The following is a 20,450-nucleotide window of genomic DNA, read 5'->3' as shown; positions in this document are numbered from 1 at the left end:
TTTTTAATACTTCATGGAAGGAGAGGATTCCTTTTAAAAGACTCAAAAAACCAAAAACACTGCCCATAGAAGAAAAGGTTAGAGATGTGACTACGTTAAAATTAAAAACGCATACGTAGCAAAACACACCATAAAGAAAGGTAAACGACAAGTCACATTTTGAGAAACAATATAATACATGCGATCAACAAATGTTCAGCACCTGTAAAGAACTCCTACAAACCAATAAGAAAATGACAAGCACAAATAGAGCAATGAGCAAAGGTTATGAAGAGGTGCTTCTAGAAGAGAAAGCCAAAACGGCCATACTATAAATGTTATATAAAGGAAATATTCCTTGAAACAATGAGATACTGATGCACACCAAATTTGCAAAATTAAACAAGTATTAGCAAGGTTGTGGAGCACTTCCCATCACCCCTGACAGAGGGACATTAACCCGGAGTCCTGAAACAAAACCCAAAAGGAGCCTGCAATTCAAGACACTGAGGGAAGGGCTTCCAGGCAGAAGCTTGTGGGAGGCCTTGAGCTGCGAAGAATTTAGAGGAACAGAGAAAAGGATGGTGCCGCCAAAGCGCAGCCACAGGAGGAAGAGGGAGGCTCTCGGTGTCACACCGGCAGGATGCAGAGTAAGAGGTGACAAAGGACAGCGTGTGCTGAGCAGCCTGCACTGAGATTCTTGGTGACGTGCCCATCTGAGAAGGCTTCCTCCCTACCTCCTTACTCTCTATCCAGAGCACCAGGCACAACCAGGTTCTATGGGAACTGAAGCTCAGGCCACGTGGAAGGCTGACTTGAAGAAGAAGTTTACAAAATCACAAATTCAAAACAGCTAGGGCCCCGTGCAAGGGAGAGACATTGAAGGGTAAGCACCATTAGCTTCGGGTGAATCTGCTTCCTTCTGCCTACACATATCATAGTTTGCAATTAATGTGTTAACTTCTTAATTGCCTGTCTGTACCACTAAACTGTATGGTCCATGGGGGCAGGGGTGTCTTTCACACCATCTAGCCTAGTACTTGTCACAGAGTAGGACTCAATGAGTCTCATAGAATGAATTAAATATATTGCACCGGCATCCCCAAGGAATGAAAATGATGTCCTTGGAATCTTCTCTGCCCCATCACTCAGACCTATGGCTCCTCTGGTCCTGGGCTCTGCAGTTAGGAAGCCTGTATATGAAGTCAAGGCCTTCTGCAGGCTCACACTAGCCTTGCTTTCCTCATCTGTTTCCCACTATCACCCTCCTCCTTCCTTCTCCCATGAGGCTCTACTCCTCCCTGATCAACCCCTCGTCCTTTCCTCACCGTGCCTTCATACATATCCAAATCCTACACTGTCCTCAGTCCAGATCAAGTGCGTCCTCTTCTCTGCCACCAAGCCCCCACTAGAACTGACCTCCCCTTCATCTCAAGCCCCACATCCCACTATCTTCCTTTGCTTATGGTGACCATCCCTCTCTACCTGATTTTACAGCTGTTTATGTACCTTAAACCCTCTCCCAAGGATAAGCTCCTCGAGGACAGTTTAGTTCATCCTCCTGTTTCCTCCTATCTACCCACTATGCAGATGGAGAGTGCCTTATGCTAATCAGTACTGATTGCATGAATGTGAGTTGTTCGTGGGCTATATCAGCAAGACTTAACTAATCAATAAGGGGTTAGAAGATATGATCCAGTAATCCCACTCCTGGGCATATATCTGGAGAAAACTATAATTCAAAAAGATACATGCACCCCACTGTTCATTGCAGCACTGTTTACAATAGTCAAAACATGGAAGCAACCTAAATGTCCACCAACAGATGAGTGGATAAAGAAGATGTAGTACATATACAAATGGACTACTACTCAGCCATAAAAAAGAATGAAATATTGCCCTTTGCAGCAACATGGATGGACCTAGAGATTATCATACAAAGTGAAGTAAGTCAGACAGAGAGAGACAGATATCATATGATATCACTCATATGTGGAATCTAATCTTTAAAAAAAGACACAGGTGAACTTATTTACAAAACAGAAGTAGACTTACAGATACTGAAAACAAACTTATGGTTACCAAAGGGTAAATGTGGTGGGATCGGGGTGGGAATCAGGAGCTTGGGATGAAAATACAGACACACTACTATGTATAAGATAGATAACCAACAAGAACCTACTGTATAGCACAGGGAACTCTACTCAATATTCTGTGATAACCTATATGAGAAAAGAATCTAAAAATGAATGAATATATGTATATGTATAACTGAATCACTTTGCTGTACACCTGAAACTAACACAACATTGTAAATCATCTATATTCCAATAAAATTAAAAAAATTTTAAATAAATAAATAAAGTTTTTTGGGTTTTGTTTTTTGTTTTAAAAAAGTAGGAGGCGTGGAGAATGACACCCTGGATTCTGGTGCTGCCATTTTCCAAGGTGGAACATAGGAGGAGAAACAGGAAAGACAATAATTCCATTTTAGGCACAAGGGGTTGGACGTACTAGCAGAACACACATGTGTCAATAAACAGACGGCTCTGGCCCCCTGGAGAGAGGGCTGGCCTGGAAATTATGCCAGACATTTCCAGTGACATCACTGTCTCCATTTAATGAATAAAAAAATAGAATTTGGAGAAGGAATTTGTTCAAACTTGGACGGTAGAAAGTAAATCCCAGTAGTGGACCCTATCTGACCCTACTCTGCGTGGGGAGAGGAGAGGACACAGAAGTCTCTCCCCAGGAGATTCAGAAGATTCTAGAGATTCCAGATTCTACTGGTGACTCCAGAGGTTTGGGGGATATCCAGGGCTAAAGGCACCCCTCTCTTGAGCCCCAGGTCCTCAAAGACAGACGAGTGCAGTTGGAAAAGCACTGGCTCAGGAAATGTGACACCCGCTACTAATTCATGTTTTATCTTAGATATTTCCCTGTCGGTGCCTCAGTTTCCTCAGCTGTAAAATGAAGTTAAACAAATGATCCCTAAGGGCTCTTATAATCCTACCATAGATGAATCAGTAGTTCATCTCTTTAATTCTTTTATTTTTTAATACAAGCCCAGGGCCATTTCTTTTCTAAGCACTTTGTTTCTGATTATATTAATATCATTTCCATAATGTTCACTGTAGAAAATTTGGTAAAAGAGAAAAACCCAAAGAAGGAAAGAAAAATCACTACAATATCACCAGTCAGAGACAACACTGCTAACACTTTGCTGTAATTTCTACTGGTCTTTCTTTCACCGTTCAAGTATACGTCTTGTCTTTTTTTAAAGCAGAAATTGGGTAATAAAAGCCACTACTAACTGAGCATCTGCTACGCATCAGGCTCAGAACCAAGTGCTCTATGTACACATCAACAGTCCTTACAGCAACCCTGCAAAGAAAACAGCCACGGCTCAAATTTACGGAAAAGAAAACCGAAGGGCAAAAAAGGCCAAGTAACCTTCCTGAGGCCACACGGCCAGTAAGGAACAAACCAGAATTCCAGAATGCCTATTGTTCTAGCTTTCTGAGCTGCTTTTTTGTGATATTTTAAAATTTAATCTATCTTTAATATGCTCCCATTTTTCAAAGACTTTTCTACCACATTATTATAGGTTGCTTCAAGATACTAATCATACAGTCCCTTAAGATGTTTTTGACTTTCACTACCATGACGAATGCTGATTATCTTCCTTCCACATAATTCTTTCCTCTCAGCAGTAATTTTTGCCTTAGGGTAATTTCGTAGAGATTGAACATCTAGGCAAAGGGATACGTGCATGCTTAAGGCTATTGACAAAGAGTATCGGTTTGCCTTCCCCCAAAAAACTGAACAATTTTTCTCCCTTTAACGATTTATAAAAGTTCCATTTACCTGCAGCCTCATTAATGTTGGGAATTATTTTTATTCATCTTTGCTGATGTTACAGGTGAAATTTCTTATCAATGAAGCTGAACTTCTAACATCATTGACCATTTCATGATTCATCTTAATAATCGTTTATTGTACAAATCCTTGGAAGACAGGAGAGAAATGAAGGGATGGGATGAAAGAGAGGGAAAATTAATTTTATTCATTTAAGAAAACCAAGTACCTAACACATGAAGAGCATGTTTTAAGCCCTGTAGGCATTGAAATGGATAGGAGGGAGCAAATATTGAGCACCTACTCTGTGCTTAACCCCAGGCATGTAGAGTATCGTGGGAGACACAAAGGGAGGTACAAGATTTATCCTCCAAGAACTTGCAATCTTTTTGGGGAGGAGAAAAGAAACAACACACAAGAAGGTGTTCTGAACTTAATTCCCCACTTTCCTGTTCTTTCAGAGAACTCCCTTTCCATGTCCAACACGGCTTTGGGGAGTTAATCTTGAACTACTGTTACGTGTCCACATGCCTCTCTTCCTGGATCACCTGAGAGCCCCAGAGGGCAGGGACGGTGTCTTACTCACACTCCCATCACATCATGTCAGTGAATGATTTCATAATTCCTACACAATTAATTATTCATTTTTGTAAAATAGTGGCAGGGTGCCATGTCCTCTGCCTACTGCCCTGCCCACCCCTGCCCCCCATTAGTCCACTGTATGCCTGGGAGCATCGGAAGCACAGGCAGGCACTCGTCTACAGGGGTATGGGAATATTCAGTAAATTAACATGGAGAGCATGAAGTGATTGGTTTGATTAAGTAACCACCACACTCCCTTCTGCCGTCAGATCCTAGGATTTTCCTCTATCCGTTCATTTACATGGCTGAACGTGCAGGGGGATTCAGGGTCTGGGGTTTGTTTGCAAGCTTGCTTGCTTGTTTTTCACCTTCTCATACCTTACTGATGTTCCTGTCCTCCCAGGCCCCACAGACCTCGTGATCATCTCCTGCCCCTCTTCTGAGTATCTGACTCAAGAAACCAGCCCCTCTGCACGTAGGCCAAACAAGGCTCATTTCACAAGCTCTCTCGGCTTGTTTTTCCCCCTTTCACCTGCTGCACTTTCTCCAGCCCGTCTCTCAGCCCCACTCCTGACAGTTTCAAACCCAGCCTTGCAAGGTCTCCTTTCTCTTTTCTCTAAGGCACAAGAGTTTTCCCTTTACTGTTGACTGATGTATATCATCTGTGTGGCCCAAAGCATCTAGGGGCAGTACAACTAAAGAAACATTCGCTTCACTCAAATTCTGATGTTGAATTGAAATTGAATTAATTCAAATTCTGCTTAGAATTTCAAGAGAGTTTCAGATCAGTGCAGGCTGAAGGGTCTGGGAAGAACTGGCTGCCAAGGTGGGACTGGAACCCAGGTAAAGTGTAAGATTTAGGTGACAAGGTGGGCGGGTCTTTTTCCCCTAGGCTCATTCTTTCCTTTTCCCTTCCACCCCCTTCTGAGGAGCCTTCAGTAAGACAGAGACAAGAGGTAAATTATTAGCAAAGTACCATATTTTGAAGGAAGTGAGGGTAGGCCGTTGGTACCCCTGCCTTGTTCACGGTCCATACACCAGCCTCAGAAATGACCCGGGCCCCGGACTTGCAGCACAGCCGTGAGAGAGGCTGCGAATAGAAAAGACTAAGAGGCCTATGGAAGAGAAAAAGGGGGAGACCAGAGCAAGAAGGGGATCCCCAGAGGTATGACTGAGAGATGCTGTGAAGGGAAAAATGAAGCAATATTCTGTCCCACCCTCTGGATGGCATGTGTATCAGCTAATAGTAAAGTCTCTTTCTGGTGCCTACACACCTACCGTGTCACCGATACAACCAAGGAGTTGTGTGTAAAAACTGTCATTGCCCAGATACGCCCTGCACAGGTGCTGTATCGACGTTACCTCACTGAATACCACCATGCGCTGTGCACCCAAGACCACCAAGACTCCCAGTCAGGGGTTCTCAGACTTTGGGGTGCTTAAGAATCACATTGGAGCTGAGCACAATGGCACACAGAGGTGTCACACCCTTAGATCTGGGGTGGGGTCCAGGAACATGCATTTTTAATAGGCGTACTGACACTGATGTAGATGTCCAAGGACCACAGTAGTCTATCCAAATGGGATCCTTCTGGAGCTCCAGACTGGCCCTGGGAGGCTAGTGGCTTCCCTTTGGACCCTTGGAATGAGCCAGTCTGTTAATGCCTCAGAGCCTGCCATCCCCGGTCACCGTCCCACTGAAAGCCCCTCCAGTTACCCCTCCTCCACAGGACACTTCAGGGCTGCTCCTCCCTCCCCACCCCCACCTCTCTGTTTCGCTCTCTCACCAACCTTCCCTCTGGGCCACTTGAAGCCCCCGCTAACTGGTAAACACCCCTACATCTCGGACCCGTTTCCTACACCCTGTGATCTTAGATGAAACCCAGCTCTCTGCTCAGGACATCACTCCCCAAGGCCACCACTAGCCTATGGTGCCTTTGGTAAATTAGAAGAAGGTGGCCCCTCTGGTTAGAAGGTCACATTGATTAAAAGCGCCCCCCTAGGCAGTCCAGCTTCTGAGGACCCAAAATGTGATCAGAGCTCAGATTTCAGTCCCTCCCCTCCTTGGACAACGTACTAACTGACAGATCCCAGTCTGACCACTTTCCTGTAGCCCTTCATGGAGATGGCTCAACATCCCCACTCCCCACCGGACCCACGGTCAAGAAGGGGGGTGCTCTCCTCTTCACTCCCCACTTCCAAACCTTCACTCTTCCCCTTCCTGCAAAAGCCTCTGCCACGAGGTTGTATGAGCCTCCAATGTTCCTCGTGACCATCGCCCACCAACCTCACACTGAAGACCGACAGCCCTTCTCACTCTTCCACATCCGCCATCTTGCTGGGAAGCCTGGCTCGTCCAGCACTGAGTCACAGCTCACAGACCTCCTCAGCCCAGTGGGCTTGGTTTCATTTCCTTCAGACTCCCCCAAATCCAGGAACCTTGTCAGAATTGTCCCGCATCAGAAATCTCAAACTCCAGTAGCCCAGCACCCAACAGTAAGTCTCCTGGGCTCACTCCCTCTACACCTGTTCCTCAGCCTGAGGCTCCTGGCCCGAGTCCTTCATTTTCTGTCCCCCAGCCTAGACCACACAGTTGACCTGAAAGCATCTACCTTCTATCTCCTTCTTCTGAGAGAACCCAATGCATCCCATCATCCGCCTCAACCCTCCTCTTCGGTTGAAGAAAAGCACACAATTCTATCAAGGCACCAGGGGCTCCAAACTCAACTGTGTGCTGAGCGCTTCAGACCAAGGATCTTCCTTGTGCTTTGTCGGCCACCTCTCCCATTCTCCTCAGGAACTGCTCCAACCTCCACAGCCCTCTTCAAGACCCCCACCCACCCACCCAACCCCAAGCCCTCCATCTCAGCAGACAACAACTCTTCCTATCTTAGTGAGAAAACTGAAGCCCTAAGATGAGAGTCTCCCTAACTCTCCAGCCCCCACCTATACATTTACCCATCTGCACTCCTTCTTCTCCTTCTTCCCCAGGGTGAGTGTCCTTCTTCCTACCCCAGGCCAGTCCCTACCTCTGTGTTCTCCACCTTTGGAACCTGTTTGCATCAGTTGTCACTCCTTATCTTTCTTTTTTTTTTTAAATTTTTATTTATTTATTTTTGGCTATGTTGGGTCTTCGTTTCTGTGCACAGGCTTTCTCTAGTTGAGGCAAGCGGGGGCCACTCTTCATCACGGTGTGCGGGCCTCTCACTGTCGCAGCCTCTCTTGATGCGGAGCACAAGCTCCAGACGTGCAGGCTCAGTAGTTGTGGCTCACTGGCCCACTGCGGCATGTGGGATCTTCCCAGACCAGGGCCCGAACCCGTGTCCCCTGCATTGGCAGGCAGATTCTCAACCACTGCGCCACCAGGGAAGCCTCTCTTTTTTTTTATTTAGAGTATACTTTATTAGTTTCTGTAATCAAACCCATGTAGATAAGACCTTACATATTTAATATAGTGTGTTACCCTTGTACAAATGGAAAAAAATGTTTGATGTGTTTAGACCAAATGCTTGTTAATTTCTGTACAATGCCAACCAAACATGGTACAACTGGGATACTTTTTCCAAAGTTGAGAGCACCACTAATGTTTCTAAAAATTCAAATTTTATGTATATAACAATGAGTATATATATGAAGAGAGGGAGAGAGACCAATAGCAATATGTTATGCGTTGATAGCAGTGACAGCTTTTCCAGGTTCTGCAGTCATACAGAGACATCCATTAAAAAAAAAAAAAACATAAAAAACAAAACCCCAGAAAACAGCAAAGTTCTGTTACTGTTGTGGTACCTGGCACTATCTTTTTTATTGGCTTCTCAATCATCATCTGAAAAGAAAACAGTCTAGAATAGCCTCATTGAAAACAGCTCTGATAAAGCACAGTCACTACTACACATCATAAAGCAGGTACAAGATAATTCCCAGGGGTAGGATACAGTACTGTCCTACATCTTTAATACCGGAGGATATAATTTAAAAGGCATTATTTGAGACATGATTCTACTTTTCCAGCAGAGGGCCCAAAGGTTGGTTATGACACAGCTCTGGCACAGAAATGCACCTTCTTGGATAGGATTTCCTTTCTTTAGTGGCACTGTTCTAGGTACTCACTGATCTTCATGAACATCAGTTAAAACCCATTTAAAAAAACAAACAAAAAACAACCACTGGATTCATACAAAGATGACCGAGGAGAGGCAAGCAAGACTCAACAAGTATTTGACCAAATCTGTCAGATCTGAATGGGAAGAGCTCCATGGAAGAAAGGAGATGCCAGGTAGAACTTCAAAGCTTCGGGCCACAACCAAAACCCAGCATCATTTCAAACAGAGGCAGTGGCCAAACACTGCCCACTTGGATATGTTCAAGGATGCTGACATTAATATTTCCCTCATCCAGGAAGAGGGGGAGATCAGTTGCTGAACTTTGATTGTGTTCAATTCAATCACCATGTTACAAAAATAGCAAGTTGTCATAATAAAAAATAAGGCTCCTCTCTACCAGTTATCTTATGTTTTCACCACCAAGCCTACAAATGCTACCGCCATATCCAAAGAACACAGGGAGCAAAGAAACCACATCTGATGTCTTAGCTGAGACCACATTGTTCAGGCTGAGCTATTCCTCTGTGGTGTCATTTCTCTCGTATTTCTGGTGTGTCATCTAACCATAAGGATTTTAGTTCTAAATTATATGCACTCAAGGAATGTGTGCACATATTCATACATAAATTCTGGTTGAAGATGCATGGCCATCCAGAGTGCATGTTACATAGTAGGGGCGAGCTGGCAAAGCCTCGTTTTCCTGGGGCAGCAGCTGTGTGTCACTGTAAATTGCTCCTACGTCCCTTGTGCACCTCCAAGCTCTGGGCAGGATATTGTCCCAGACCATTTTACCCTTGGCTGCTGGCATTATCTGACTTCATTCTCCCTCTTTCCCTGTCCCCTCCCCCAACCCTTGCAATAAACCACATTTTTGAGCCTTTATTTCTTCCATTTTGATTGCCTGAGGTTTAACTGGTCCAGTTCTAACAGGTTTGGTGGCTATGGTGGGTGCAGGGGGTGGCTTTTCTTCAGCTTTTTCCTGACCAGGAGGGTCAGTCAGTGTTTCAGGAGGTTTACTGTAACCACTGTCCACTTTCTGGACTTTGCCTCCTATCTGTTTGCTCTGTTGCTGTTCAGCGAAGAACCACTGCATGGACTGAAAAACCTCTGCTCTCTGCCAACACCTAGGACCAAGCGTCTTGTGGCTGAGTCCTGTTCTCACAGCTCTCTTCTGGGGTGCCAACTGTGTAGGAAATGGTTGTGTCATTCTCACAGTGGCAGGGGCTGACCGGAACGGCTTCTCATAGACAATGCTGTTTGTTTTGCTGGACTGGCTGTGCAGACTTGTGGAAGCAGCCCGGAAGGGACTAGAGGTTGGTATGGTGCTTCTACTGCTGATTGGAGGCATGACTGGTTTTATATCAGTGCCACTTCCTAAGGCTTTTAGTTCCATTTCAGACATTTTTTTACTGCAGTTGTGATCATGCTGTGCTGAGTTCCAGCAGGAACTAATCCTCTGAAAGGCTGGCTTATTTGCGCAGGACGACTCATGCTCTGTGCCTGCACTTGTGGGGTGGGATGCTGTAATGGGAGCTAAAGAGTCTGAAGCAGAGCAGTTAAAGGCTGTCCCGTAGACCCAAAATTAGGCAAGAAAAGCTGGAATGCTGGTAAAGGTACTGCAACCTGCTGGAGAGCCCTCGGTGACTGGGCAGTGTTATAAAAATTTGTCTGACCAGGCTGTTGTAGTTGTCCAGAATAAAGATTTGAAGCCTGGGTGAGATCCACTCTAGCCTGGAGAAGATGTGTATCAGTCAGTTGGGAACCTTCTAGTCCTGATGCCTGACCCAGCTGATGTTCATACAATACAGGAATAGGCTGCATATTTGAAGTTTGTTGAAAGCCAAGACCCAATTGTGCCCTGGCAGGTCTCCGGAGTTGGACAGCTGGAAAGTTGTGGATGGCAGTACCAGAAAGGACCATAGACAGCAGGGATAGACTGCTTTGAATAAAGCCTGGCTGAGATATATACAGTTGAAGTGAAGAACTAAATAATGCCTGAGCCTGGGAAACAGCAGGTCTAGCACCCAGTAGGGCTGGATGCTGTCCTTGCGGTGGTGCATAAATAGGGATTGGAATCTGCTGGACTGAGTTTGGCTGAGAAAGACCTTGTTGGAAGCCTCATTGTTGAGCCAAGGATGGTGGAGCCAATCGTGCATGTTCAGTGTTGAATAATGACTTGGGTCCATAGAGAAAGCTGGGATTTGAGCTGCTGCAGACTGAGACACATAGACTCGTGGACTCTGTTGCTGCTGGGTGATGAGCGAAGGCACACAGCTTAACTTGCAGAAGGCAGGCTGCTTGTCTGGGGTTTCACGTTACAAGTATTAGGAGGGTGTGATGTGGTTGTATTCACTTCTTATCTTTCAACCTCTCCTTCTCTAGTGTTTTCCTGCCTCTTATCCTATAAATACATTCAAGTATTGCAACATTTTAAAAACAAACAAAAACCTTCTTTCACTTGGGTCTCCCAGCCCCACCTTATCTCCCTTCTTCCTCGTTTATTAAAATCTATACTGCTCTCCCCACTTCCTTCCCTCCCCAATTCAATCCACTGCAGTCTCTGATCCCCTAGTCACCACTCCTCAGTCAAAAATCATCAATACCTTCCTATTGCCAAATCCAGTGGAGAGCTTTCTATACTTTTCTTATTGATGCACTTGACTCTATTATTCACTTTCTCTTTCTTAAAACTGTCTACTCCCTCATGACTGTAACGCCATCCTTTCTACACAAGTGTGTGTCTCCACTTTGGAATCCCCCCTCCACCCACCACTTAATCATTCGGGTTCCCTGTCAATCAGCCCTTAAACTACTACTCTTCACATTCCACACGGTTTTCTTGGACAATAGCATTCAATGTTGAAGTTTTCACTATCACCTATATTCAGGTAACTCACAAGTCTATATCCCAGCCTGGATTTCCTTCCTGAACATCAGATTCGTGTATACAACTCTGTGCTAGGCATCTCCACCAGGACATTTCACAGGCACCTCAAACTAGATCTGTCTCGAGCTGAACTCATCCTCTCCACTCTTACCCCAAACCTGATCCTCCTGTGTTCCCCATCTTAGTCAACGGCACCATCATCCACCCTTCCGGTCATCCTTAACCCCACCCTCTCCTCAGCAATCTGCCTCTAAGATCTGCTCTCTTTATTGCCCTGATTTTTAAAATCTATCCCCTCCCCTCTATGCCCTGCACCTGCTGCTGATGAATTGTGTGGTGATTCATCACCGCTCACCTGGACTATTAAGACAGCCTCCTAACTGGACTCCTAATTCCAGATTTTTCACTTTCACATCTGTTCCCCACATAATCGCTGAAGTGTGTGATCCAGACCAAGATCTGGCCATGTCACTCACTTGCTTTAAAACCCATTGCCTATAGGATAGAGTTTTAAATTCTTGGCATGACCTACAAGGCCTCCCATTACTTGGCCTCTATTCAGTCTCCAGCGTCAGCCCCATCAATCCTGGTACTGAACATTATGTCGTAGTAATTCTCTGTTCATAGCACACTGTTTCATCCTCCACACTTCTCTCATTCAGGAAAACCTCCCCCCACCTCTCCCACTTGTCTGGGTCATCTCCCCCCATCTTTCAAAACAACTCATCCACTGTTTACTCCAAAACTCATTCTTGCCCTTCATTTGTACTCCTAAAGCATCCTGTGCTTACCTCTATCTTAGCATTTACCCATTACTTTGAAGCTACCTGCTTATGGACCTACCTCCCAACACTAAACGAAATGCAGAATCAGGGATTGGGTGCTGGGTGCTGGTCTTTGCTGGGTGATTGCCCACTGCCGCCACCACCCCCGGGCTGAGCAGAGTGCCTGACACGTACTAGGCGCTCAAATAACAATTACTGGATTGACTGTCACAGCAGGGCTATGAATCAGAGACAAACAAAAATACGCAGCCTCAGACAGCAAGTCACACACTAGTAGGTGGGAGAGCAGCAACTTGAAACCAACGCTAAGGCCTGTGCTCTTTTAAGCACAACCTGGAAAACATAAGCTAAGTGTGGAGGAGATGAGAACGACATGTCAGGGTACCAGCCTAGGGGTGATGGTATATGTGGAGCGATCTAGGGAAATGAAGGTGAGCTAGATTCTGGGGGCAGCAGCATAGAGTCCTAAGGCCCTGGCGTTGCTGATTCTCAGCAGAGCCCTGATGTGATAAGCTGCCAGCAGTGCCAGGCCTGAGCTGCCCGGTAGGTAAATCTAGATGCTAGGCCTGAGGCAGCCAGTGTCCCCACAGACACTCAAGACTGTGCTTCACAGCCACCTTCTGAGTCCTGCGCTTACCCCTCTCTCGGGCACAAGCCTCCAGGAAGTTCCTAGTGTAGATCAAGACAGGGAATATCCAAAGGGTATTACAAGATAAATAAATGTGGACCTGTGTGAACAAGAGCTGCCATGTCCCTCAGCCTCTCTTGAGGGAGGTCCCCATCCTTCTCCCACCCACCCTCCAGCAGCCTTCCCATACGACCTGAAACAGAAGGCGGCCACCAAAAGGAGTCAAGTGGCAGAGGCTGAAATAAGCCAAGGAAAGCTCAAGTCCAGGACCCCACAGAATGAAGGGAACATTCTGAGACAGCAGGCAACAAGGGGGACCGTTAGATGTAGCTGAAGGGCCCACACCTGCATGCATCGAAACACGGCCCTCCCTGCCCTGGAGGAGGAATGTTCTGGACAAAGAAGGTACAAGGGCATGGGGTTGGAATAACACCAGTGAAAGAAAACTAAACATATCTATGTTTACAAAACACAGGAAGCCAGTAGGGGTGTGGACAACAATGGATAAAGATGGCGTGCCCTTCTCTGGTAAAATCCATGTCAAAGGCAAAGAGCCAGAGCAGAGCAGAGTCAGTAGCAGAGAAGCTGGCAGGTATCCAGGGCATGAACACCCCACCCTTTGTCCTCACCTGAGTGTCTGGGGGCAAGCCAGCCTATCACCTCCCCTAGAGAGTTCTAGAGAGCTCATGTCCTGCCTGGGGAAGAAGTCTGGAGCAGCCTTGCTCTAAATCATGTTTCATTCACAGATGGAGACATTCACACACCTCTCCCCACACTGCTTCTGCTCTGCAGACTGCAGTGAATGTTTTCAGTTTACAAACTTTCACAGGAAAAGAGAACTCGCTATCTATCCTCTTTCCCACCTCCCCCAGCCAATCAAGCCCAGCGCCACCCCAGTTCGGCTGCAGTGAACAGCTCATTACCAGCTGGACAGGTTGCGTCCTAGAGCCCAAGTGGAGCACCCACAGCCCTGATTCGCCTGTCATCGCTCAAGGAGGCATCCTCCTCCGGAGGAAGTGTGGGCAGCTCCCAGGCCCCACCTCAGTGGACTCTCTCCAATAATAATAACAACAAGGAAAGCAAGACTTTACTGAGTGCCTCTCTGTGCCAGGCATTGTGCTCCACATGTATCAATATTATCTCATTAAAATCTCCCAACAACCTTATGATATGGGTGCTACCATTATCCTCATTTTATGGAGGAGGACTTATTAGAGCAGTTCAACGTATTGGTCTGAGGTCACATGGATAGCAAAAGGTGAATCAGGAATGCAACAAAGAGCTTTCTTCCCAACTTCAGAGATGCTGCTCTTAACCACTCACATAGAAGGGACCATCTTCCTTGCCATTCATTGTACGGACTATGATTTTGATAGCTTCTGACAGCTGCTCAAGTTTTCAGAACTTTCTTGGTTTCCCGCTGGAGTGTACGCTTCCTGAGGTCAAAAACCATTTTTAATGGACCTTTGGACGTGATACCAAGAACATAAATGCTGACTGATCAACTGAAGGGTTCAAAACACCACGGATGTTTAATAAATGGTATTTATTGGTTGTTATTAAAAGTCACTAATATTTCACATACCAGGTAATTCCCTTCCTCTAGAGCAGGTTTTCACAACCTCAGCACTACTGACACTTGGGTCTGGATAACTGTTGGTCATGAGGGTTGTCCTGTGCATTGTAGAATGTTTGCAGCACCCCTGGCCTCTACTACTCACCAGTAGCACCCCCTCCACAAGTTGTGGCAACAAAAAATGCCTCCAGACATTGCCAAATACCCCGTGGGTGGCAAAGTCACCCCCAGGTGGGAACTACTGCTCTAGAATAAACAAATAAAGATAAATGCACTTATTCTCTCAGCATAAAACACAAGAAAGCTTATTTCCACCTACAATAAAACAGCACTCTTATTACTCAGTTAATAAATATAGAGGTCCTGAGAAGTACTTACTAAATAAAAGCCCCAGAGCACCAATTTCAGAAGATCAAGATAATGTTCTTGTTATGCCTGAACCAAATCACTTTCTGCTGCTAGAATCTTGTGTAGTGGGATGTCAAGCGGGTGGGAACGCACGGCCAAAAAGGAAAGGCCTGATTTCAAATCCCAGCTTGTAGCCCCAAATCATTTTTTTTGTAACAAGATGGAGTAGACATAAATGTTTTTAAATCTCAGCTCCTTTACTTACTAGCTTCTGGTCAATTCACTTAATATCACTGGGTCTCAATTCCTGTAAGATGGGAGTGATGGTTCCTAGCTCATGGGATTGTTGTGAAGATTAAATAAAACAGATGCAAAGCAAGGTCTGCCTCAGGAGCGCTTAAAAATAGTCACTCCTTTCCCTGTCCTCACGTGTCACCAGGCCCTTCAGAGCATGATACATACCAATTTATTTTTGCTTTCTCCATGCCATCCAACAGAGCTGGCCTCAACTCTGGCTGCACCTGAGAATACCTGAAGAGTTTTCAGAATGCTTTGCTGCACCTGAGAATACCTGCAGAGCTTTCAAAATGCCTTGCAGCACCTGAGAATACCTGCAGAGTTTTCAAAGTGCTGATGTCTGGGCCCCACTGCATACCAACTAGATCAGAATCTTTGGCTTGAGAGTATATATTGTAAGCATTCAAAATTTTATTCATGATAAAAGGAATACATTATCTTTCACATAATTTTCTTTATGCCAAATAATAAAACAGTAATAATGTTTGTATCAGTTCTTAAAACATGGCAATATTATATTATCATTAATAATCAATACATTATAAATAATTTAAATAAATCAGTATATCTCCAAATGGCATCTATTGTATTCTTAGGATCCACATGTTCCATTAGAATTTTTAGATTTTATGTTTCAATTTCAATCATCATTTAAAAATAGCCCTTATAGTTGGGGGGGAGGGATAAATTAGGAGCTTGGGATTAACATAAACATACTATGACATACAAAATAGATAACTAACAAGGACTACTGTATAGCACAGAGAATTCTATTCAATATTCTGTAATAACCTATATGGGAAAAGAATCTGAAAAAGAATGAATATATGTATATGTATAACTGAAACTAACACAACGTTGTAAATCAACTATACTCCAACAATTTTTTTTAAATAGCCCTTATATGTTATTTGTTAAAAAGCATCTTTGAAATGGTAATTCTCAACTGAAAGATATGTTAGAATAAGATTTTAATTTCTTAAGTCAATGTTTCTCAAAGTTTCAGGAAACAGTTCTACAAATATTGTATCAATAACAAATTATATAAGTGACAAAACTGCATTTGTACACAGGCTAAAAATAGAGCCTATTTGTTATCAGGAGAGTAGATACTGTTATTTGTTTTGTTTTTAGGAAAGATAAGAAGCTATAGTATACAGTAATAATATTTAAAATGTTGCTACATCGTATCAATTCAGTACAAAAGGAAAACAATCAGAGTTCACAATTAATGGCACAAGTTAGTAGCATCTAACAGAATTAAATGAATTAAAGGATGTTCCTGTGATTCAACTAATGAAATGATATTGAAAAGGGAAAGGTATGGGCTGGATTCAGGGCTGTGTTTCAATAGGGTTGTATATTACATCAGCACATCATAAACTCCATTGGAGCAGGGGTTTGTCATTCCCTCAGTGCCTACAACAGTATCAAACCCAGAGAAACAGTCAGCCAACGTCTCTAAAATAACGAACCCCACCTTCCTCTTACTGTGTTATTCTTTCTACTCTTATTACCCTTAGATCCTTAATTTCTTCTTTTTTAAATCTTATATTTCTGTTAGCTACCTGAAATCCTATATGAATAAGGTAGGATTTTAGAAAATCAATACACTTTTAAAGAATTGGATGTAAGGGAATTCCCATAAGTAGCAACTTTCTTTGACTTTACCTCTGGAGAGCTGTCTCCATCACTTTCTCATCAGACGACCACATAGATCCATGGCTCATCCAGGGAGTCCTAAGTCACGCCCCACTGATTAAACCATCCTATGTTTTCTCACTATTGAGCTGTCCAGTTAAACAGTACGAACAAGAATGTGAATGTCTTGATAAATACTTCACCCTGCAAAGAAATTTCAAAGTCTAGCTAACAGGAACTAAAGGGAGAGCCAACTGTTTCCAGAGGTTATTGACCAAGGCTTGCTAAACTCTCTCCAAGCACCTTGCAATGCACCTCCTCTCAGGCAGAGCTCTTGCCTCTCCAGGGAGAAACCAGTCACCAAACCAGGTGCATGTGCACAATGGGCAGCAAGCTAAATGCTGAAATGCTGAGGTTTGTAACAAAGAAAAGGTTTATTCACGAGGCAGCCAAATGAGGAGATGGGAGAAGGACTCTCAGATCTGCCTCGCCAAAGGCGAGGGGCTTGAAACGTTTACAGGATAAAGAAGCAGAGTGGTCTTAGGCATGAGGAAAGAGGACTGGAAGTAGGGAAAAGGTGAGGTAATCTGTGTTCTACCCAGGTTCAGTTTTAGGGTCAGTGGTCCCAACTAGTCTTAGCTGACTCGAACTGGACAAGAGTTGACTCCAAATTCCTAGGCTACGTGAAACTTCAAGGGTATGCAATCGGCAACAAAATAATTAAGGCGAGCTTGCGCTTATGCTTTGCTCAGAGAGGGCAGGCTATAAGCGGAGGGGGGTTTTAACAAGTATTCCCTTACCTGCTGTTCTGTAAGATAAGCTCAAATATTTCTGTTAGTCACCAGTTTCTGTTAACGCCGTGGGGCATGGTTTCAAATGCATGCTGGCCGGCCACATGAAAAGGGTGTCCAAACCTTCCTCCTCCCTCTGCCTGGGATGCAGTTTCGAGTCCCTCTTCTGCTGGGGGTTGGGGAGCATTGAGCCTGGACTTCTCTTCTTGTCTCATTTCACTTCTTCACACACCAAACCAGACCACGAAGTGCCCTCAAAAATGAATGAAACCAATTTTCAGTTTGGGGGGACTGTGGATTCTAACGTTGGAATCCATTAAAAGCTTCAACGTCGCACTCAATGAGGAAGAGTTCTTTGACACTCACCCTGAGACAGCTTTCCAGTCCCTACTTAAAAGCCAGCAATCCCGGCTTCTTTCCACAAGGCATTTGGGGAAGATATGAGGCAAAGCCTTCACAGACCCTGGTTTCCAGACTTTGGATTTCAGGGACCTAGATAGGGTGCTAATCTTCCCAAATAAAGCCAGCTTATTTCTTACTTTGCCAAATAAGGACATTTTAAAAATAAACAGATGAGTGGGAGGGGGTTCTACTATCTACAATCTACGAGGACGGTATTTTCATTTAAGAAAAAGGACATTTTAATAATAAAATGCCAAAAAGCTGTAATGTCGGAATAAAAGGCAGACCTTTAAATTAAATAAATTTTTGTGTTTTCTGTGTGATTTTTGTTTTTGTTTTTGTTTTCTGCGGTACGCGGGCCTCTCACTGTTGTGGCCTCTCCCGTTGCGGAGCACAGGCTCCGGACGCGCAGGCTCAGCGGCCATGACTCACGGGCCCAGCCGCTCCACGGCATGTGGGATCCTCCCAGACCGGGGCACAAACCCATGTCCCCTGCATCGGCAGGCGGACTCTCAACCACTGCACCGCCAGGGAAGCCTGTGTTCTCTTTTAAAATCTCACCATCTTACTCTCATTTCTCTCATTCCATGAAGACAAGTGAACGTTGATCAACCCTCTCCCTGGTGGCCCTTCCTCTTAGATTTACACTGTGACCTGCCATCAGTGGCTAAGAACCACTCCTTACAGAGCACTGACTGTGGCAGGCACATTATCGCTTAAAGCTTGACACAGTCCTGCTGTGTCAAGCTGGTATTATTTTCTCCATTATATGCATAAGAGAACTGTGGCTCAGATAGTTCTCTTATTCATAAGTGAAGTACAATCCAAGGTTACGATGAGGTCTGAGGCCTCTCTGACTCTAAAGCCTGCGCTCTTTCCCCCATGATGCCCATGTTGCATCCCAAACACCTTTGACATACCCAGGACACTGGATCAAAAACCCCGAAGCACCTCAGGCCGATGATCCCTGCAGTCGCCAGGGGTTGCTTCTGGTGAATTTCAGGGGACCTCCTCTCAGACTTTGACCTTAGAAGAGCAGCTGCCCTCTCCTCTCTGACAGCTCTCCTTCCCAGAGAAAGCAACCAGGTATTGAAGTGCCCACCACACTTTCTACAGCATGAAGAGTTTCAGCAGATAAGCTCTAGGCGGACTGGAAAGTTTGGGGTGCACGGTACAGTCATAGAACCCAGCTTTTTCAACTTTAACAATTAGTCTAACATTCAGCTTCAATCTGTTTTATGCAGATCAGCTGCTAAACCTTTGCTATTCAAGGTGTGGTCCATGGATCAGCAGCATCTTGGCATTACCTGGGAGACTGTTAGAAATGAGGGGCCTCAGGCCCCACACCAGACCGACCGAATCAGAAACTGCATGTTAGCAAAATGCACCAGGTGATTTGAATACACGTTAAAGTTTTAAAAAGCACTGTTCTAGAATCACCTATGGAGTTTTTTCAAAGTGTGCATTTCCAGGAAATAGAGTCCAAAATTTCAGAGAAAGGGGTGAAGGAGAGGGAAGCCCAAAGGAGTGCATTTTTTAAAAATTAATTTTCTTGTGGTCCCTGTCCTGAAGAAAAATCAAGTCATTTCTGGCTGGAATCAAAGAACAACTTTGTTTTGTCAACAGCTATCCCTGTAGCTAATAGCTCCCTCCTTCCTAGAGGGAAAGTTGATGACTTCCTACAGACCCTCTCTTGGGCTGAGCTCCACATTGCAATGAATGAATGGAAGACTTCTGCTTAAATCAGAGTTTTCCCCTCTGAGTTGTCCCCCATCCCCCCAGTCTTCTGCCCCAATTCACAGGGAAGGTTAGACTATTGTCTCCATATAATAGCAGGACTCCTATATATTTTTTTTTTCTCCTGATCCAGTGCCTTAATCCAGTATGAAGGAAGAAAGGAAAGAAGGAAAGGAGGGAGGGGCAGAGGAAGGAAAGAAGGAAGGAAATAAATTACCATGCGTTATACACCTACTATATGTCAGACCCACCCCATCCCCCAAAACAGTTTACATGTATTTCTCATTTAATGTACATAAAAATATGTAAGATTGGTATTAATGCCTCAATTTTCAGCAGTGGAGACTAAAGCTCAGATAGATTAAAATTCTCCTGAAGCCAGGTTTCTAAACAGGATCTAATACTAAAGTTCTGTCTCATTCTTTCTACTACCCCACCTTGCCTTCACAGAATAGTATATAAATAAAAGAATTTACTGAGGTATAATTCACATACCATAAAATTCAATTCAGTGGTTTTTAGTATATTCACAAGATTTTGAGACTGTCACCATGATCTAATTCCAGAACATTTCCATCACCTCAAAGAGAAAACCCAAACCAAGTAGCAGTCACTTTCCATTCTCCTTGTTGCCCAGGTCCCTGGCAACCACTTTCTATCTCTATGGATCTGTGTATTATGGATATTTCATATAAATGAAATCATAGGATACATGCCTTTAGTGTCTGGCTTCTTTCACTTAGCATAATGTTTTCAAGGTTTATCCATGCTGTAGCATCTATCAGTACTTCATTCCTTTTTATAGTTGAATAATATTCCATTGTATGGATATGCCA

The 20,450-nt window shown here is 44.4% G+C and overlaps 1 protein-coding gene and 1 pseudogene across 7 annotated transcripts in view; both read right to left on the bottom strand.

Annotated features, from left to right (window-relative positions):
- Positions 1-20,450, bottom strand: part of PTS (6-pyruvoyltetrahydropterin synthase) — a 119,132-nt gene that overhangs the window by 55,817 nt on the left and 42,865 nt on the right. The window contains exons 6-7 of one of the 7 annotated variants that reach the window (XR_009564961.1): positions 17,485-17,728; positions 15,500-16,888 (exon numbers count right to left, since the gene is read on the bottom strand). The exons of 4 other annotated variants lie outside the window; for them this stretch is intronic. Coding sequence is in view for 1 of the 3 variants with exons in the window: in XM_060304048.1 (XP_060160031.1) it covers positions 17,692-17,728 (37 nt within the window). In the remaining 2 variants the exon portion in view is untranslated. Of the gene's footprint in view, positions 1-15,499; positions 17,729-20,450 lie in introns of those variants that run through there. 2 more of the 7 variants (XR_009564960.1, XM_060304048.1) reach the window with 2 other exon arrangements.
- On the bottom strand, positions 9,340-11,837 carry LOC115844746 (protein PRRC2C pseudogene; annotated as a pseudogene).

The sequence above is a fragment of the Globicephala melas genome, chromosome 8, assembly GCF_963455315.2.
Source record: "Globicephala melas chromosome 8, mGloMel1.2, whole genome shotgun sequence".
In the NCBI taxonomy this organism is placed as follows: Eukaryota; Metazoa; Chordata; class Mammalia; order Artiodactyla; family Delphinidae; genus Globicephala; species Globicephala melas.
Note: the sequence above shows the minus strand (reverse complement) of the source record. Positions and strands in the feature narration are given on the sequence as shown.